The sequence below is a fragment of the Lampetra planeri genome, chromosome 3 (assembly GCF_965212315.1).
Source record: "Lampetra planeri chromosome 3, kcLamPlan1.2.h2, whole genome shotgun sequence".
Classification (NCBI taxonomy): domain Eukaryota; kingdom Metazoa; phylum Chordata; class Hyperoartia; order Petromyzontiformes; family Petromyzontidae; genus Lampetra; species Lampetra planeri.
The window spans coordinates 8,927,194-8,944,366 of NC_136109.1; the positions used below are offsets into that span (position 1 = coordinate 8,927,194).

The 17,173-nt window shown below is 47.9% G+C and overlaps 1 protein-coding gene across 3 annotated transcripts in view; it reads left to right on the plus strand.

The window, feature by feature from the left end:
• The window catches only part of LOC144717267 (adhesion G protein-coupled receptor L2-like), a 199,985-nt gene that overhangs the window by 63,220 nt on the left and 119,592 nt on the right, over positions 1-17,173 (plus strand). For 2 of the 3 annotated variants that reach the window (XM_078592681.1, XM_078592679.1), the window contains exons 1-2: positions 305-629; positions 15,843-16,118. In XM_078592681.1, the coding sequence (XP_078448807.1) occupies positions 15,962-16,118 (157 nt within the window). In that variant the 5' untranslated portion in view covers positions 305-629; positions 15,843-15,961. Of the gene's footprint in view, positions 1-304; positions 630-15,842; positions 16,119-17,173 lie in introns of those variants that run through there. The other variant, XM_078592680.1, reaches the window with a different exon arrangement.

Below are 17,173 nucleotides of genomic sequence, written 5' to 3' on the forward strand. Positions count from 1 at the left end.
GCCTTCATAGGCGCTCGCTAACAGCGCTTGCCCCCAACAGTCTGGTAAGGCTACACGGGGGATCTTTGTCTTCTTAGGTACTCGGTTATGTCACCTCGACCTTAAATGAACACCTGTCGTGGGCGTGCGTAAAGAAGCATCAGTATCGGTGGAGAGACAAAGGTGGCCTGGGCCACTCCCTCGCGGTGCCGTGCCGGCCTTAATAAGCTGTCGCGAATAGAACTTGCCCCAACAGGCTATGTAGGCTGTAGGGTAGAGGCGGGGGGCGGTGTGGGGGGACCTTTTGTGTGTTTGTTGGGGCGTTATCACCGTTAACCCACATCCACCGTTAACCCACGTGGCCTGGTTGGGTCCCACCTGGGATTGTACCGTCAGCCAAACTTGACGTCCGTCCTCTGGCCTGTCCCTTGACCCTTGACCCCTCCCCTCCCCCCCAACTCCATCGGTGAGATTTCATCACGGGGCCACCCTTTCATGAGCCGCGCATTGCTTGGAGCGGTTGTGGTGTTTCCCAGCGGAAATCGTGCCACAGGCCGTCGGGGCAAGTGCTGTTGGCGAGCACCTATTAAAGTCGGTCTCGGCGCCGGAGTGGGTGGTTGTGGCCAGCCTCCCTTCGTCTCTTCCGAGTGGTATGAAGCGCTTGTGTGTTTTTTAATCGAGGCTGGGTTGATCTTGGGGGTGGGGGGTGGCAGAAACAGTTTCGATTTTCACCAGCGATGTTGGGCCATCGTGCGGGAGTCGAACTCGGCTTCCGAGCGCATTCTCATTTGCGGCGCTAACCCCTTCCCCGCACGAGCAACTTCTTTCGCACCGTACGTAGCCAACCGCGTGAAAATCGTGGGCGGGTGTGTAACTCACAATACGGCGTGAGGCTAAGCTTTCTTGGCATTCGGAACAAAGACGACGAAGAAAACAAAAAACCCGGGGGAGACAGAGAGAGAGAGGGAGCGGAATTGCATTCACGTCGCGTCGCGTTCGAGCGCCGAGCGGGGAGACAGGCAGCTGTCGTGGGGGGCTCCCTTTGTGCCCCCCCCCCTCCCGCCCTCCAACCCACACAGGCGACGAGTCGCTGTCCCAGGGTCGTGTTGGAACGCGATCAGTTGAGGTCGTCGTTTTTTTTTCGTTCGTGTTTTTCTGCCCGGTTAATTGCGTTCCGTAACTTATTTACTTGCGCTTTGTGCGTTTGGCGATTAAGATTTGGTTTTTTTGCTTTTTCTCCCCGAGTATTTTTTGGTTCGTCAACTGTCATCAAAGGCGTGAATGTATGAATGTGTCGTTCAAAGCGGCCACCACCCGACACAGCCAACTAGTGAGGGTTGTCACGTAAACAGAACGTGGCCAATTCGTCACGAGTACAGCACACCGGTGTAGTGTATAGTGTAGTGTGTAGTAGTGTAGTGTATAGTTTAGTGTGTAGTAGTGTAGTGTAGTAGTGTAGTGTATTGTGTGTAGTAGTGTAGTGTATTGTGTGTAGTAGTGTAGTGTATTGTGTATAATAGTGTAGTGTATAGTGTAGTGTGTAGTAGTATAGTGTATTGTGTATAGTAGTGTAGTGTGTAATAGTGTAGTGTATTGTGTGTAGTAGTGTAGTGTATAGTGTAGTGTGTCGTAATGTAGTGTATAGTAGTGTAGTATATAGTGTAGTAGTGTAGTGTATTGTGTATAGTAGTGTAGTGATAGTGTAGTGTATAGTAGTGTAGTGTATAGTGTAGTAATGTAGTGTATTGTGTATAGTAGTGTAGTGATAGTGTATAGTAGTGTAGTGTATAGTGTAGTAGTGTAGTGTATTGTGTATAGTAGTGTAGTGTGTAGTAGTGTAGTGTATTGTGTATAGTAGTGTAGTGATAGTGTAGTGTATAGTAGTGTAGTGTATTGTGTATAGTAGTGTAGTGTATAGTGTAGTGTGTAGTAATGTAGTGTATTGTGTATAGTAGTGTAGTGATAGTGTAGTGTATAGTAGTGTAGTGATAGTGTAGTGTATAGTAGTGTAGTGTATTGTGTATAGTAGTGTAGTGTGTAGTAGTGTGGCGTATAGTGTAGTGTGTAGTAGTGTAGTGTATTGTGTATAGTAGTGTAGTGATAGTGTAGTGTATAGTAGTGTAGAGTGTAGTGTATTGTGTATAGTAGTGTAGTGTGTAGTAGTGTGGCGTATAGTGTAGTGTGTAGTAGTGTATTGTGCATAGTAGTGTATAGTGTAGTGTGTAGCAGTGTAGTGTAAAGTGTAGTATACTAGTACAGCACACCGGTGTGTTGGAGAGCCAAGCCACAACATTTACAATCTGAGTACGACGTTTCGCCAGTAAGTACAACCAGCTTCATCAGGCGACACATTTATTATATTTACGCGATCTAACAAAAAACAAAAACCTGTTATGGATGATATTGGTCGCGAAAGCCTCCGTGTTAACCTGTTATCGAAGGTTTTTTTGTCTTTGTGTGAGTCTCTCTCTGCTTGTGTGTCTGTCTATGTGTCTCCGTGTCTGTGTTTTGTCTCTCTAATTTAGCAATCTTTGGAAGAACGTAATCAACCACGTGGGGTGTTGACTCTTGTGTTGACCGACTCGCTGTGTTGCTTTGCATTACATTTCCAAGTTTACTACGTTTGTTTTCTCATTCATTTGTACCTGATGATGGTTGCTTGTGTTGCAATCGAAACGTCGTATTCTATTATTATTTTATTTAATTTCTTTGTACGTGACTTTTACCCAAAGAACCAAAGTGTTATTGAAGGGTCTGGGCGCCATCGTACCTTCTGGATGTCGTTCGCGTTGAAAGCCCCACCTGAGCGCTGGCGACGTGGGTTCGGGCCCTGGTTCAGGTGGCACTGCGGTAGTCGTGGCCCGAGCGTGCTTCACCCGCATGGTTCACGTTGGGGGGCCCACCCACACCGCCCGCCCCCCCCCCCATGCCCTCCAACCCCAATCTTTATCGGACCCATACTGACGCTGGCGTGGTCACGTACCGGCAAACAGCCCCCTCCGTGACTGGCATGGGGGGGGGGTGAGGGAGAGATATTCACCCACATTGGGCTGTCAAATGTTATTTTTCTACATTAATGCTGCGTCACTTAAAAAAATAAGTGTTATCTTACTCTGAAAACGGGATAAAAGAAATACATGCTTTATATTCTTGGTTCTTTCGGTAAAGTCACGTAGAAGGGAAAGAACCAAGAATACGAATCCCTGCAGTCACGAAAGCTTTATATCAAAACATGCTTTATAGTTTGTCAAATTCGATTAGCACGCTGCGATTGAGCTTTAAGTTGAAATGAGCCGCATGTGACAGATTCCGACCAATCACAGATACTTATAACCAGGACACTACATGTGACAGATTCCGACCAATCACAGATACTTATAACCAGGACACTACATGTGACAGATTCCGACCAATCACAGATACTTATAACCAGGACACTTACATGTGACAGATTTCGACCAATCACAGATACTTATAACCAGGACACTACATGTGACAGATTCCGACCAATCACAGATACTTATAACCAGGACACTACATGTGACAGATTCCGACCAATCACAGATACTTATAACCAGGACACTACATGTGACAGATTCCGACCAATCACAGATACTTATAACCAGGACACTTACATGTGACAGATTTCGACCAATCACAGATACTTATAACCAGGACACTGCATGTGACAGATTCCGACCAATCACAGATACTTATAACCAGGACACTACATGTGACAGATTCCGACCAATCACAGATACCTATAACCAGGACACTACATGTGACAGATTCCGACCAATCACAGATACCTATAACCAGGACACTGCATGTGACAGATTCCGACCAATCACAGAAACTTATAACCAGGACACTGCATGTGACAGATTCCGACCAATCACAGACACTTATAACCAGGACACTACATGTGACAGATTCTGACCAATCACAGACACTTATAACCAGGACACTGCATGTGACAGATTCCGACCAATCACAGACACTTATAACCAGGACACTACATGTGACAGATTCCGACCAATCACAGACACTTATAACCAGGACACTACATGTGACAGATTCTGACCAATCACAGACACTTATAACCAGGACACTGCATGTGACAGATTCTGACCAATCACAGACACTTATAACCAGGACACTACATGTGACAGATTCCGACCAATCACAGACACTTATAACCAGGACACTACATGTGACAGATTCCGACCAATCACAGATACTTATAACCAAGACACTACATGTGACAGATTCCGACCAATCACAGATACTTATAACCAGGACATTACATGTGACAGATTCCGACCAATCACAGATACTTATAACCAGGACACTACATACATTCCCTCTTGGAAAATTGTTAAAGTGTTCATGTGAAGGGGGGACAATTGTGATGTGAACAAGTTGATTGAAACGAAAAGTGCGCAAAGAAGCGTGGAAATAGGTACGCTGAAAGACCTAACCCAAAAAAAACCCATGTTACGGATGATATTGTTCTCGAAAGCCTACCACGTGTTGAACAGAAATAGGAATGCGTGGATTAGCGGACAGACGCAGGTTAATGACATCATCACAACTATGAATAAAAGTGGGCTTGGGCAGGACACATCATGGCCAGAATCTGAATTCGTATTTATCCCAGGAGAAATCCGATGAGCCATTAAGCTCTTTCTTCACAGATAATAATAATAAGTTACACTCATGCGTACGGTTCCTTCCGCTAATGTCTCAAGGCGCCTTGTTAGAATAAGGATAAGGAAAGGCTCAGAGAGAAGGAAAAGCTAAATAGAATAAATAAACTGACTTGAAAAGACAACACTCTCGGGGCAGCTCAGAAAGTTCCAGCGGCAAACAAGACGAAAAAAAACCGATAGGGGAAGTAAGCAAATCGGTCAAACATATAAAAATAGATAAAGTAGAACGTTTTAAAGCTTTCGTGACTGCAAGGATTCATCTTCTTGGTTCTTTCGGTAAAGTCACGTAGAAGGGAAATAATACAAATATTAAAAATAAAACAATAAAATAATATAATAAAGTCACGTAGAAGGGAAATAATAAAATAATAAAAATTATACATAATAAAATAATATTATAAAGTCACGTAGAAGGGAAATAATAAAATAAAAAAATATGGACATAATAAGATAATATAATTATATATTTTTTATTTTTTATTATGTTTTATTTTTATTATTTTATTATTTCCCTTCTACGTGACTTTACCACCAAAAACCAAGAAGAAAAAAGTAGAACGTTTTAATTTCATAAATACAGGACACCCATTCCCAAGCAGCAAAACAACGGCAAGAACAATCCCGGACCGCACAAAGGACAACACCGTCCCTCAAAATTGCACGTCATAAATTGAAATATCGATACACGGGTGCTAAGGATGAAATCGCATTTGCAAGCGAGTCGAGTCCGGCAGTGGATTGATCAGTGGCTGATGGGGATGATGACGACGATGATGATGATGCATTTCGATTTAAAGCTTTCGTGACTGCAGGAATTCATCTTCTTGGTTTTTTTTTTTTCGGTGAAGTCACGTAGAAGGGAAGTAATAAAATAGTAAAAATAAAACATAAAACAATTCTCACGACGTTTCGGCCACAACGCAAGCAGCCGTCTTCAACGCAAGCAGACGGCTGCTTGCGTTGTGGCCGAAACGTCGTGAGAATTGTTTTATGTTTTATTTTGACTATTTTATTACTTCCCTTCTACGTGACTTTACCGAAAAAACCAAGAAGATGATGATGCAGTTGATTTTAAACTAAAACTAAAAACGCATTTGGATTTTACCAGGTAAGGCCCACGCAGCTGTATCGCACTTTTTCAAAGCGACCTGGCCACAGATGATAGCTCAGCGAAATGGCCCATCGTTACGTGGACATTTATAGCAACCAAATACTTTGACAAATCAGAGGACCCGGAGAAGAATCCACACGACCACGGGGCGAACATACAAATTCCAACTCTACGGGCATTTTTTTGATTTAAAGCTTTCGTGACTGCAGGGATTCATCTTCTTGGTTCTTTCGGTAAAGTCACGTAGAAGGGAAATAATAAAAAATATTTTTTATTTTATTCTATTCTACAGGCATTGTCAGGGTTGATCAGGATCGAACCCATGACCTCCTGTATACCGGGCGAGGTAGTTAACATCACCGGTTTAGTTTTCCTGCTTCTGTAAAGCCGGTGGTGGCGGCTGGCTGGGTTAGTGAAGCTGATTTTGGTGCCTATGGGCAACGCAGACCCCAAGAATTCACCGTAACTCACCACGCAGTCGGGAAACACTTTCGCGTGAACCCCTTGCACCTGCGAGGGTCAGGTTTTATCCGTGCCAAGGAACTAAAACCCGCCGTGCAAACATTGCGTTCGATCCGCTCTCAAAAGGGGTGTCTGTGCTTTGTTATTTACTGCCCGCCCACACAGCATCGGCAGCAGCGGCAGCCGCAGCATGGATGTGTATACACCGCAGTTGATGTACAGCTTGTGTGTTTGGTAGGGTAAAAATGTGGGTGCTTCCAAATCCTCCCAAGACGTCGTCGTCTGGACAGCTTCCGACAATACGCAAACGTATCCCGGAGAGGGCCTCCGTGAGAATGCCCATCCTAGTTGAGGTTACTCCGCGCATCACCGAGCAGGCACTTGCAGGGCTGCGCCTTGGCCTTGTATCGTCATTATTAGTATTACTAATATGCAAATCATAGCATTACCGTGCTTCGAACGAGCATTGGGGGCACAGTGTTCAACCCCTTTCGGCTGCCCTGAGACAACGGTGGCAACTCCACATGCCCATGACGGAGGAGAGGTGGGGGGGGGAGCGGACCAGTCTCTCCGTAGCAAGAAACTTGTTGACTTCCACACGAAAGTTGTCCACGTTTTATTGACCCCCCGCCACCCCCCGCCACCCACCCACGATTGTTTTAAGTCATTGAACCTCGCCGACCTTCCGCTTGCGGGCCGAGCGTGTGAACAGCACCGCGCCAGACACCGCCGCGGTACGGGCGTAGCAACCGCTGCGGCCTTTTTTACGATCCTTGGAAGTATTTTTTTTATGTTTAACTGCCGAGTAAAAGCCGGGCACGCCTCTTTGATTCTTTGGGCAAAGTCACGTAGGTGGAAAAGTAATAGATCACGACGTTTCGATCACAACGCAAGCAATTCCCATCAAGTGGGAACATCCACGGCAGGGACAAAAAGCTGCTGAAGTAGGTCTATGTATGGATTCCTGCAGTCACGAAAGCTTCAAATGAAGATTTAAAGGGCCGGGCAGTTTTATTTACGCGTCGGTTGGCACAGCATCGGGCCCTGTAGTCCGCTTGCTCATGTCACTGCTGGCGGAATCGACTAACAGCTAAGGTGGCAGCTGTGAGCTCCCCCCGTCCCCACCTCTTGTGGGAATGTATTTGGCCTACTCTTCTACGCCAGCCACACAGCTGTTACAGAGGTGGGGGGGTCGGGGAGAGGCGGCGGGCAGTATTTGAGAAACTCACGCCGTTGATTTTACTTCGCACGCCGGGAGATGGAATCAAATCGAAGCGTCGCAAGTCCGGCGTGCCGGCGTTCCTGGACATTCTACTGCCTATACTCTTTGGTTCTTTCGGTAAAGTCACGTGGGTATAAAATAAAATAAATCACGACGTTTTGGGCGCAACACAAGCGTCCATCATCAGGTGTGAAAGCTTTCATTCAATGCTGACGACGTACTGCTCGTGTTGTGCCCGAAACGTCGTGATTTATTTTATTTTCTACCCACGTGACTTTACCGAAAGAACCACAGAGTATGGATTCCTGCAGTCACGAAAGCTTCAAATCATTCTACTGCCTTTGTCGTAAAAAACGTAAATGGAAATGCCGTTCGCTGTTATTGTGAAACTGATCTCGTTATTGCTGCTTGGCAAATAGAAATAATGACGGAAAAAAAACGAGACGGACAACGCTGGCCGACCTTGGCTGTTATCTCTCCCACTGCTGTAGTTTTATAGTTTATTTTTTTACTCGGGGTGCCTACCGCTTTTGTTTGGCTCGGTGGTTCTCGGTACTGGACGCAGACGTCGGAGCGGTAGCAGCGTATCGGTGACATTGGCAAGGGGGGAGTGATTGAGATTTTACTGGTAGGAACCCACTGGTTCCACCAGCCCACAGGGGATTATTGTGTCCGTCCGTCGTGCAGGGAGGGGCTGGGTGGGCAGGGAGGGGCTGGGTGGGGCTGGGTGGGGAGGGGCTGGGTGGGGAGGGGCTGGGTGGGGAGGGGCTGGGTGGGGAGGGGCTGGGTGGGGAGGGGCTGGGTGGGGAGGGGCTGGTCACCTCGTGGTGCCCTTATAAAACTCAACGTTCAACCTACTTACGCCGGCTCGGGCATATTTGCGGAATACACCACGCCGCCGTTGACCCTGGCCATTGACCGAGCAACCCAATGTTCCTACCAGCTCCCTCTGCAGGAATGTGTTTCTTAAAAATCCGTAAAAAAAAATGTGAAACCAGATCATGACCATTTTTTGGATGACGGATTATTCCCAAAAAAGGAAGTGACATCCGGAATACAACGCCACTTGCTCTGTTTTCCTGCCAACAATTGTGCGGCGTGGTGTTGAGCGAAGTTGCTTTTTCGCAAAACCCGAAGACACTGAAAAATAGAAAACGTCAGGTACACGATACCAAATTCCAAATAAGCAAAAAAAATCAGATTTTTTCTAACAAAAATCTTAAAACATGAATATGTATTCATTTTAAATCCGAAACGCATCTCTTGTGCTTTGTACGACAGTGGTGAGTGCCTTAGGGGCCGTCCATAAATTACGTCACGCACCTGGGGGGGGGGGGGGGGGTCAGACATTTGTGACGATGTGTGACGACGAGGGGGGGGGTTCTGAGAAATGTGACGTCACGTAAAAATGCGCAACTTTAAATAAATCTAGACAACACGTTCTACTTAATTAAATAGACTTTGTAATAAATGTTTTCTCCTACAACATCAGAGTGCAGCGCCACATTAAACGCGCACTACAATGACAATAGTTTAAAGCGATTTGAAGCATCTTTTATTTTTTGGGGGGGTAGGGGGGGCAGAGCTTGGTGACGTCATATTTGAGAGTGGGGGGGGTCTGACTTTTCGTGACGCCGTGTGACGATGGGGGAGGAGGGGGGTCGGTGGGTCAAAAATGGTCCAAAATCGCGTGACGTCATTTATGGACGGCCCCCTTACGCAACTAATCACCCAAGCTCCAAGCGAGCCTGGCAGCGGGCGTTCCGGCGAAAGTATCTCAGGTTCAAGTTCATCTATTAGGTGTAGCCCTGTGAGCCATTCGGCTCTTGAATCGGGTGCAACCGCAACAAACAAAAAAACAAAAACATGAACAAGAAAATTTCTTAAAGTGATTATGTGACTGAGTGCAAACAGAAAATCCAAGAAAAGGCGGCAAAATATTGCAGAAAAAGCACCGTACACCAACGCTGTGTGCAAAAATCCCAGTGGGATGCAAGTCAAACAACAACAACCACAAGGCAACTTAGATTAAGGCCATCAGTCTAGCTCTGTACTACAACAAACAAAACATGGCCAACCCGAAAAACGTTTCGAAAATCACCAAAATAAAGCCATGAAAGCAATGAAACAGCGAGACCTTCAATCCCCCACGGAGGACGCGCGAGAAAGGAGAGATCGTCGAGAGACATCTTCTTGGTTCTTTCGGTAAAGTCACGTAGAAGGGAAACAAGTGAGAATTATTTTATTATGTTCTTGATTTGAAGCTTTCGTGACTGCAAAGATTCATACTCTTAGTTCTTTCGGTAAAGTCACGTAGGTAAAAAATGAAATTAAAATTAATAAAAATAAAACAATAAAAATCACGACGTTTCGGAGGCAACACAAGCTTCCGTCTTCACCTGAAGACCTGAAGACGGAAGCTTGTGTTGCCTCCGAAACGTCGTGATTTTTATTGTTTTATTTTTATTAATTTTTATTTCATTTTTTACCTACGTGACTTTACCGAAAGAACTAAGAGTATATTTTATTATGTTTTATTTTTATTATTTTATTGTTTCCCTTCTACGTGACTTTACCGAAAGAGCCAAAAAGATGAATCCCTGCGGTCACGAAAGCTTTAAATCGAGATCGAGAGACGTTCTCTCGTTCGACGCATCACTCCTCCTCCTCCTCATCCACGTCGCCGGATCTTTCGATGATTAAACCGCGAACGCCGCCAACGCCGCGAACGCCGCGAACCCCGCCACGCCGCCCATTTAATTCGCATGAGCACGGACCTTGCTCCGGGACACCTGCAATATTAACTGGCGTAATTGATTTTTAACGACTCGTGTCGCTTCTCCGGATTAATCCCCCCCCCATCCCGCCGATGATGAATGGCCACCTCGGGGCAGGAACGGGGTAGGTAGTGGTGGTGGGGGGGGTGGAGCGCGCGTGGGATTCTGCCCCCAGGAGATCGCTCGGTCGTGCCGATGACCCGTGCCGCGTCCTGAACGGCCATCGGGCAGCGTGCCGTCAACCCCCGGGGTGGGGGGGGGGGGAGCGGCGGAATTGGGGGGTGGAAGAGGAGTGTGGGGGGGGTATGGGCTGGTAGAACGCCGTGACCCGAAGGGTGACCGGATGGGGGGCCCTGCCTTGCCCGTCTCCGGGAGCTCCGTCGGTGATGTTATTCGGAGGATGAATCAGTCGAAAAGTGACACCGCGCTTGGAAGAGCCGCATTAGCGCTGCCTTGCAACACGGTCCAGTCCTCAGGTGAAAACCAGGTCTGTCGAGGCGACAGCGTCTGAATGAAGCGTATCATTCAGACGCTGTCGCCTCGACAGACCTGGTTTTGCACCTGAGGGACGGCTGCTTGAAGTTGTGGCCGAAACGTCGTGAGAATTTTTATTTTATTGTGTTTTATTTTTATTATTTTACTACTTCCCTTCTACGTGACTTTACCGAAAGAACCAAGAAGATGAATCCCTGCAGTCACGAACACTTTAAATCGAAATTTTATAATGTTTTATTTTTATTATTTTATTATTTCCATTCACATTTTATTAAAATAAAACAATTTTATTATGTTTTATATTGGTATTATTTTATTACTTCCCTTCTACGTGACTTTACCGAAAGAAACCAAGAAGATGAATCCCTGCAGTCACGAAAGCTTTAAATCGAAATTCTTTTAAGTATCTCTTCCGTCATCTCGCTCGGAGTTTACGAATCAAAAGCGGTGGGGGGGGGGGTAGGGGGGGGAGGAGGGGTTCAGGGACTGTTGCCAAATTTGTGTCTGAGCTATGTTTGGGCTTCCCCTAGGTCGGCTCGGCCTCAAAATTTTGAGTCACGTGCGTTGCTTTAAATACCACGACCGGTGACTGTCGAGACAGAAGGGGGGCAGCCGGGCAGGTGCCGTGTCGAGACCACGGCACCAGAATAGTCGCTCGCTGACATCGCCGCGGCTGCCGTGATTCTGCGGTGAGTGTGCGGGCGTGTGTGTTTCTGAGAGTGTGTGTGTGTGAGCATGTGTGTGTGTGTGTGAGAGCATGTGTGTATGTGTGTTTCTGAATGTGTGTGTGTGTGTGAGTATGTGTGTGTGAGAGCATGTATGTGTGTGTGAGAGCATGTGTGTGTGTGTGAGAGCATGTGTGTGTGTGTGTGAGAGCATGTGTGTGTGTGTGAGCATGTGCGTGTGTGTGTTTCTGAGAGTGTGTGAGCATGTGTGTGTGTGTGTGAGAGCATGTGTGTGTGTGTGTTTCTGAGAGTGTGTGTGTGTGTGAGCATGTGTGTGTGTGTGTGAGAGCATGTGCGTGTGTGTGTTTCTGAGAGTGTGTGTGTGTGTGAGCATGTGTGTGTGTGTGTGAGAGCATGTGTGTGTGTGTGTGTGAGCATGTGTGTGTGTGTGAGAGCATGTGTGTGTGTGTGAGAGCATGTGTGTGTGTGTGAGAGCATGTGTGTGTGTGTGAGAGCATGTGTGTGTGTGTGTGAGAGCATGTGTGTGTGTGTGTGAGAGCATGTGTGTGTGTGTGTGAGCATGTGTGTGTGTGTGTGAGAGCATGTGTGTGTGTGTGAGAGCATGTGTGTGTGTGAGAGCATGTGTGTGTGTGTGAGCATGTGTGTGTGTGTGTGTGAGCATGTGTGTGTGTGTGTGAGAGCATGTGTGTGTGTGTGTGAGAGCATGTGTGTGCGTGTGAGCATGTGTGTGTGTGTGTGTGAGCATGTGTGTGTGTGTGTGAGAGCATGTGTGTGTGTGTGAGCATGTGTGTGTGTGTGTGTGAGCATGTGTGTGTGTGTGTTTCTGAGAGTGTGTGTGTGTGTGAGCATGTGTGTGTGTGTGTGAGAGCATGTGCGTGTGTGTGTTTCTGAGAGTGTGTGTGTGTGAGCATGTGTGTGTGTGTGTGTGAGCATGTGTGTGTGTGTGTGAGCATGTGTGTGTGTGTGTGAGAGCATGTGTGTGTGTGTGAGAGCATGTGTGTGTGTGTGTGTGAGTATGTGTGTGTGTGTGTGAGCATGTGTGTGTGTGTGTGAGAGCATGTGTGTGTGTGTGTGAGAGCATGTGTGTGTGTGTGTGAGAGCATGTGTGTGTGTGTGTGTGAGTATGTGTGTGTGAGAGCATGTGTGTATGTGTGAGAGCATGTGTGTATGTGTGAGCATGTGTGTGTGTGAGGATGTGTGTATCAGCATGTGTGTACGAACATGTGTGTGTGTGTGAGTGTGTGTGAGTAAGTGTGTGAGCGTGTGTTTATGTGTGTGTGAGCATGTGTGTGTGAGCATGTGTGTGTGTGTGAGCATGTGTGTGTGTGTGAGCATGTGTGTGTGTGTGAGCATGTGTGTGTGTGCGAGCGTGTGTGTGTGAGCGTGTGTGTGTGAGCATGTGTGCGTGTGTGTGAGAGCATGTGTGTGTGTGTGTGAGTATGTGTGTGTGAGCGTGTGTGTGTGAGCGTGTGTGTGTGAGCGTGTGTGCGTGTGTGTGAGGGTGTGTGTGTGTGAGCATGTGTGTGTGTGTGTGAGAGCATGTGTGTGTGTGTGAGAGCATGTGTGTGTGTGTGAGAGCATGTGTGTGTGTGTGTGAGTATGTGTGTGTGAGAGCATGTGTGTATGTGTGAGCATGTGTGTGTGTGTGAGGATGTGTGTATCAGCATGTGTGTACGAACATGTGTGTGTGTGTGAGTGTGTGTGAGTAAGTGTGTGAGCATGTGTGTGTGTGAGCATGTGTGTGTGAGCATGTGTGTGTGTGTGAGCATGTGTGTGTGTGTGAGCATGTGTGTGTGTGCGAGCATGTGTGTGTGAGCGTGTGTGTGTGAGCATGTGTGCGTGTGTGTGAGGGTGTGTGTGTGTGAGCATGTGTGTGTGTGTGTGAGCATGTGTGTGTGTGAGCATGTGTGTGTGTGAGCATGTGTGTGTGTGTGAGCATGTGTGTGTGTGAGCGTGTGTGTGAGCGTGTGAGCATGTGTGTGTGTGAGTGAGTGTGAGAGTGTGTGTGCGAGTGTGTGTGTGTGTGAGCATGTGTGTGTGTGTGTGAGCATGTGTGTGTGTGAGCGTGTGCGCATGTGTGTGTATGAGCGCGTGTGGCAGTGTAGTGGTTAGCGCGCTGCGCTATGAGCCCGGCGATCCGAGATCGATTCCCGCTCACGGACAACGCCAGGTGACGATTATTTGAACCGGTTCCCGGGGCCACCCCTAGGTCGACTCGGCCTGAAATGAGTACCCGGCGCGGTGTGTAAACATCGCCACTGGGGAGACAAAGGCGGCCGCGCGTGGTGTGCCGTGTCGACTTTGGTAGGTGCTCCTCGCTAAAAGCACTTGCCCCTAACAGTCCGTAAAAAAAGCTATACGGGGGATATTTGTCTTTGTGTGTGTGTAGCGCACGAGAGAGAGAACGCGCGTGCGTGTGTTGATTTAACGAAAAGCCCTCTGTGGTTAGAAAGTCTGGTTTCCACTTCAGTCACGGAGCCATTTGCCTTCTGCTGCCGTGCCTTATGAAAACTAAACAAGCAAAAATGTACGGTGTTCGAAGCAGCACCTTGTTACTTAAGCCGAGTCGGAAGCTTAAATAGTTGCCACCGGATTGCTGGTGGTCAGGGGATCCATTGCGGCGGTGGTGGCGGTGAAGTTATGTTTAGATGTTGCCCGCCCGCCCTGTTCCAATTGATAAGATACTTTGTGAGATGATAGAAGAGATGTATGGAACAGATCGAGACTTCGTGTAATAAGAGAGATCTACACAACAGATTGAGACGTCGTGAGATGAGAGATATGCAGACGCGACGATAGAGATGTCGTGAGATGAGAGATACAGGTGAGATTGGGATTTTAATTGCCCGTGTTGTTTGCATTACCATGCTACGTTTATCGGGATCTCCGAAACATCGGAATCTTCGTTTAGACTGGACGAGGAATCCGATGAGCTATGAAGCTCATCTTCTTGGTTCTTTTGGTAAAATCACGTAGAAGGGAAATAATAAAAAGAAAACATAATAAAATAATTCTCACGACGTTTCGGCCACAACGCAAGTAGCCGTCCTCAGGTGAAGAACAGGTCTGTCAGACGCTGTCTTTCCGACAGACCTGTTCTTGACCTGAGGACGGCTGCTTGCGTTGTGGCCGAAACGTCGTGAGAATAATTTTATTATGTTTTATTTTTATTATTTTATTATTTCAATTCCACGTGACTTTACCGAAAGAACCAAGAAGATGAATCCCTGCAGTCACGAAAGCTTTAAATCAAAAAAGCTATGAAGCTCTTCTTCACAGGCGCCCAGTGTGGTTGGATCAGAAAGTAAATAACAATGAGTTCGAGCTGACGTTTGATTCAGCTCCTACCTTTGCCATCAATCCGGGCCCTCTCCTCCTACCTCCCCACTCCACTCCTTGAGCTACTTGGGTCGCCTTGAGCTTTCGGCTGCTCGGGTTTCCTGCTCGCTCCAAGCGCGCCCCCGCCACTCTCTGTCGCCACTCACGAAACGGCGCGGTTTGTTTGTTTGTTTGTTGTTATTGTTGATGACGACGCTGCTGCTGCGCTCGTGGTCGTTGTGTTTTCTCCGCGCCGACACAATCTCCAATCCCCCCACCACCGCCGCCGTGTGTTTATTTGCGAGCGTAATTACCGACGGGTTGCCGGATGCGCGACGTCGTTCCGCCTCGTACGCATTCTCGCTCTGCCGCGCGAGCGCGCGGGGCCCCATCGCGTTTGCGATGCGGGGGCATCTGTCACCGAAGCTCCGTTCGTCCCGTTCGTTCGTTTTTTCTTTTCGTTCATCCGTCCCCGTTCATTCGCCCCATTCAGTCCTTTACGTTTGCCCTCGTTCATCCATCCCCGTTCATTCGCCCCATTCAGTCCTTTTACGTTCGTCTCGTCTCGTTCGTCCCGTCCGTTCGTCCCGTCATTCCTCTGTCCTCGGGCGACCGAGCGACTGACGTGGCCTGCGAATGGCCACGATTCAACGGCGCCTGCAGCGAGCGAACGCGCAAAACGTCGCCCCCCCCCCCCCCTACGTACCAGGGAGAGACACACGAGCCGACTGTAGAACAGCAGGCAGTACAGCAAGTTGGTTTCTCTTGCCCGTCTGTACCGTTGCTTGAAGGCGCGGTAACCCACCGATGCGCATGGGCTTTCTCCCCGTGGCCGACTTGATTTTTCAAGGAATTCTTTTGTCATGGGTCGCTGGTGATAGACCGGATGTATGTACGTATGTATGCTGAACTTGTTTTGCGCCGTACGTTGCCAAGGGGTGCTAATCGGAAACAGGACCATCGCGACGGGTGTACTGGACGATGATGATGATGATGCTGCTGCTGATGATCTCGATGGCAACGGCGGACGTCCACACTAACGATGACAAAAACTCTCTCCCTCCCTCTTCTCCACCACAGGATTCACCTGACCATGTCCTGAGACCTAAACGGACCTCAACGTCTCCAGCAACGCCTTGGAGAGAGAGAGAGAGCCCTTTGCCGGGGTGGGGTCAGAGGTCGGCGGGTTCAGAGGTCGCATGCTTCGGGTCACGCGCACGCACTCCGCGCTATGCCCGACTCCTCCGTCTCCTGCTGACGAAGTCCCGCGCGGGTTCACGATGGCCAGCTGGAGACTGCTTCAGGCCCTGCTGCTGCAGCTGCTGCTCAGCGCAAGCGGTTGGCCTCCCGCAACCGGTACGAGGCTCTGTCTTGTGTTTAAAAAGCTATTCGCTATTTTAATTTTATTTAACCTATTCTGACTGCAAGGATCCGTACTCTTTGGTTTTTTCGATGAAAGTCACGTAGATGAAAAATTGAAATAATAAAAAATGATAACATGAATTTCGATATTTTCATTTGATTATTTTATTGCGCCTTTTGGCGTCATCTGGTCCAACACCATGTGAGACTAGGCTCTAAGGAAAGCTGTCTCGGGTGTGGACCAATCAACTTCAAGGACAGTGTGTGCATTATCAGAGTTGTGTTTTTTGTTTGCATTATGACTGCAGGTATTGTGGTCAATGCAAACATGACTCCTTGTAAAAAAAGGTGTCAGTTTTGTTGCCCGATAAAAGGGTAAAAAAACAATTATCATATTTTATTATTATTATTATTTAAATGTTTCATCTATGTGACTTTATTTAACCAGTTAAGGCGCCCATTGAGATTTTCATGTTTTATCGCTCTTTGTCAGAAGCGACCGGGCGATCGCAGATTACAGACCGACAAAGTTGCTTGTCGTCACGTGGAAATTTATAGGAGCAGACAAATGCTGTCATCGTCGTCATCATCATCGGGAAACGTAAACCGGAGAAAAATTCACGCGACCACGGGGAGAGAGACATGCAAAATTCACATATACAGCAACAGGCGTCAGGGTCAGGATCGAACCCACGACCTCCTGCATACCGTGGCACCCCACCACCACCACCACCACCGCCGCCATCATCTGTCATGATCAAGCCACTGCTGGATGATAGGCCCTCCCCAAACTGTAGCCACGTCGCATGGTTCGTGCGATGTATCGATCCGCGTCGCCTGCACACGCACGAGCTGATTTCGTCGCTCCGTCTCGTTTGGTGCCGCGTCCTCTCCGCTGCGTTCCTTTTTGGCCCAACGTTGAGCTCAACTTTGTGCCAACGTCGGTCGCGACGTCTCCAACCACCTGCCAACGTCCGCCCAACGTTGCACGTTGACTGGTTCACCGTTCTTCACCGACAACCATCATCCCTACCCGCCGTGACGTGTCC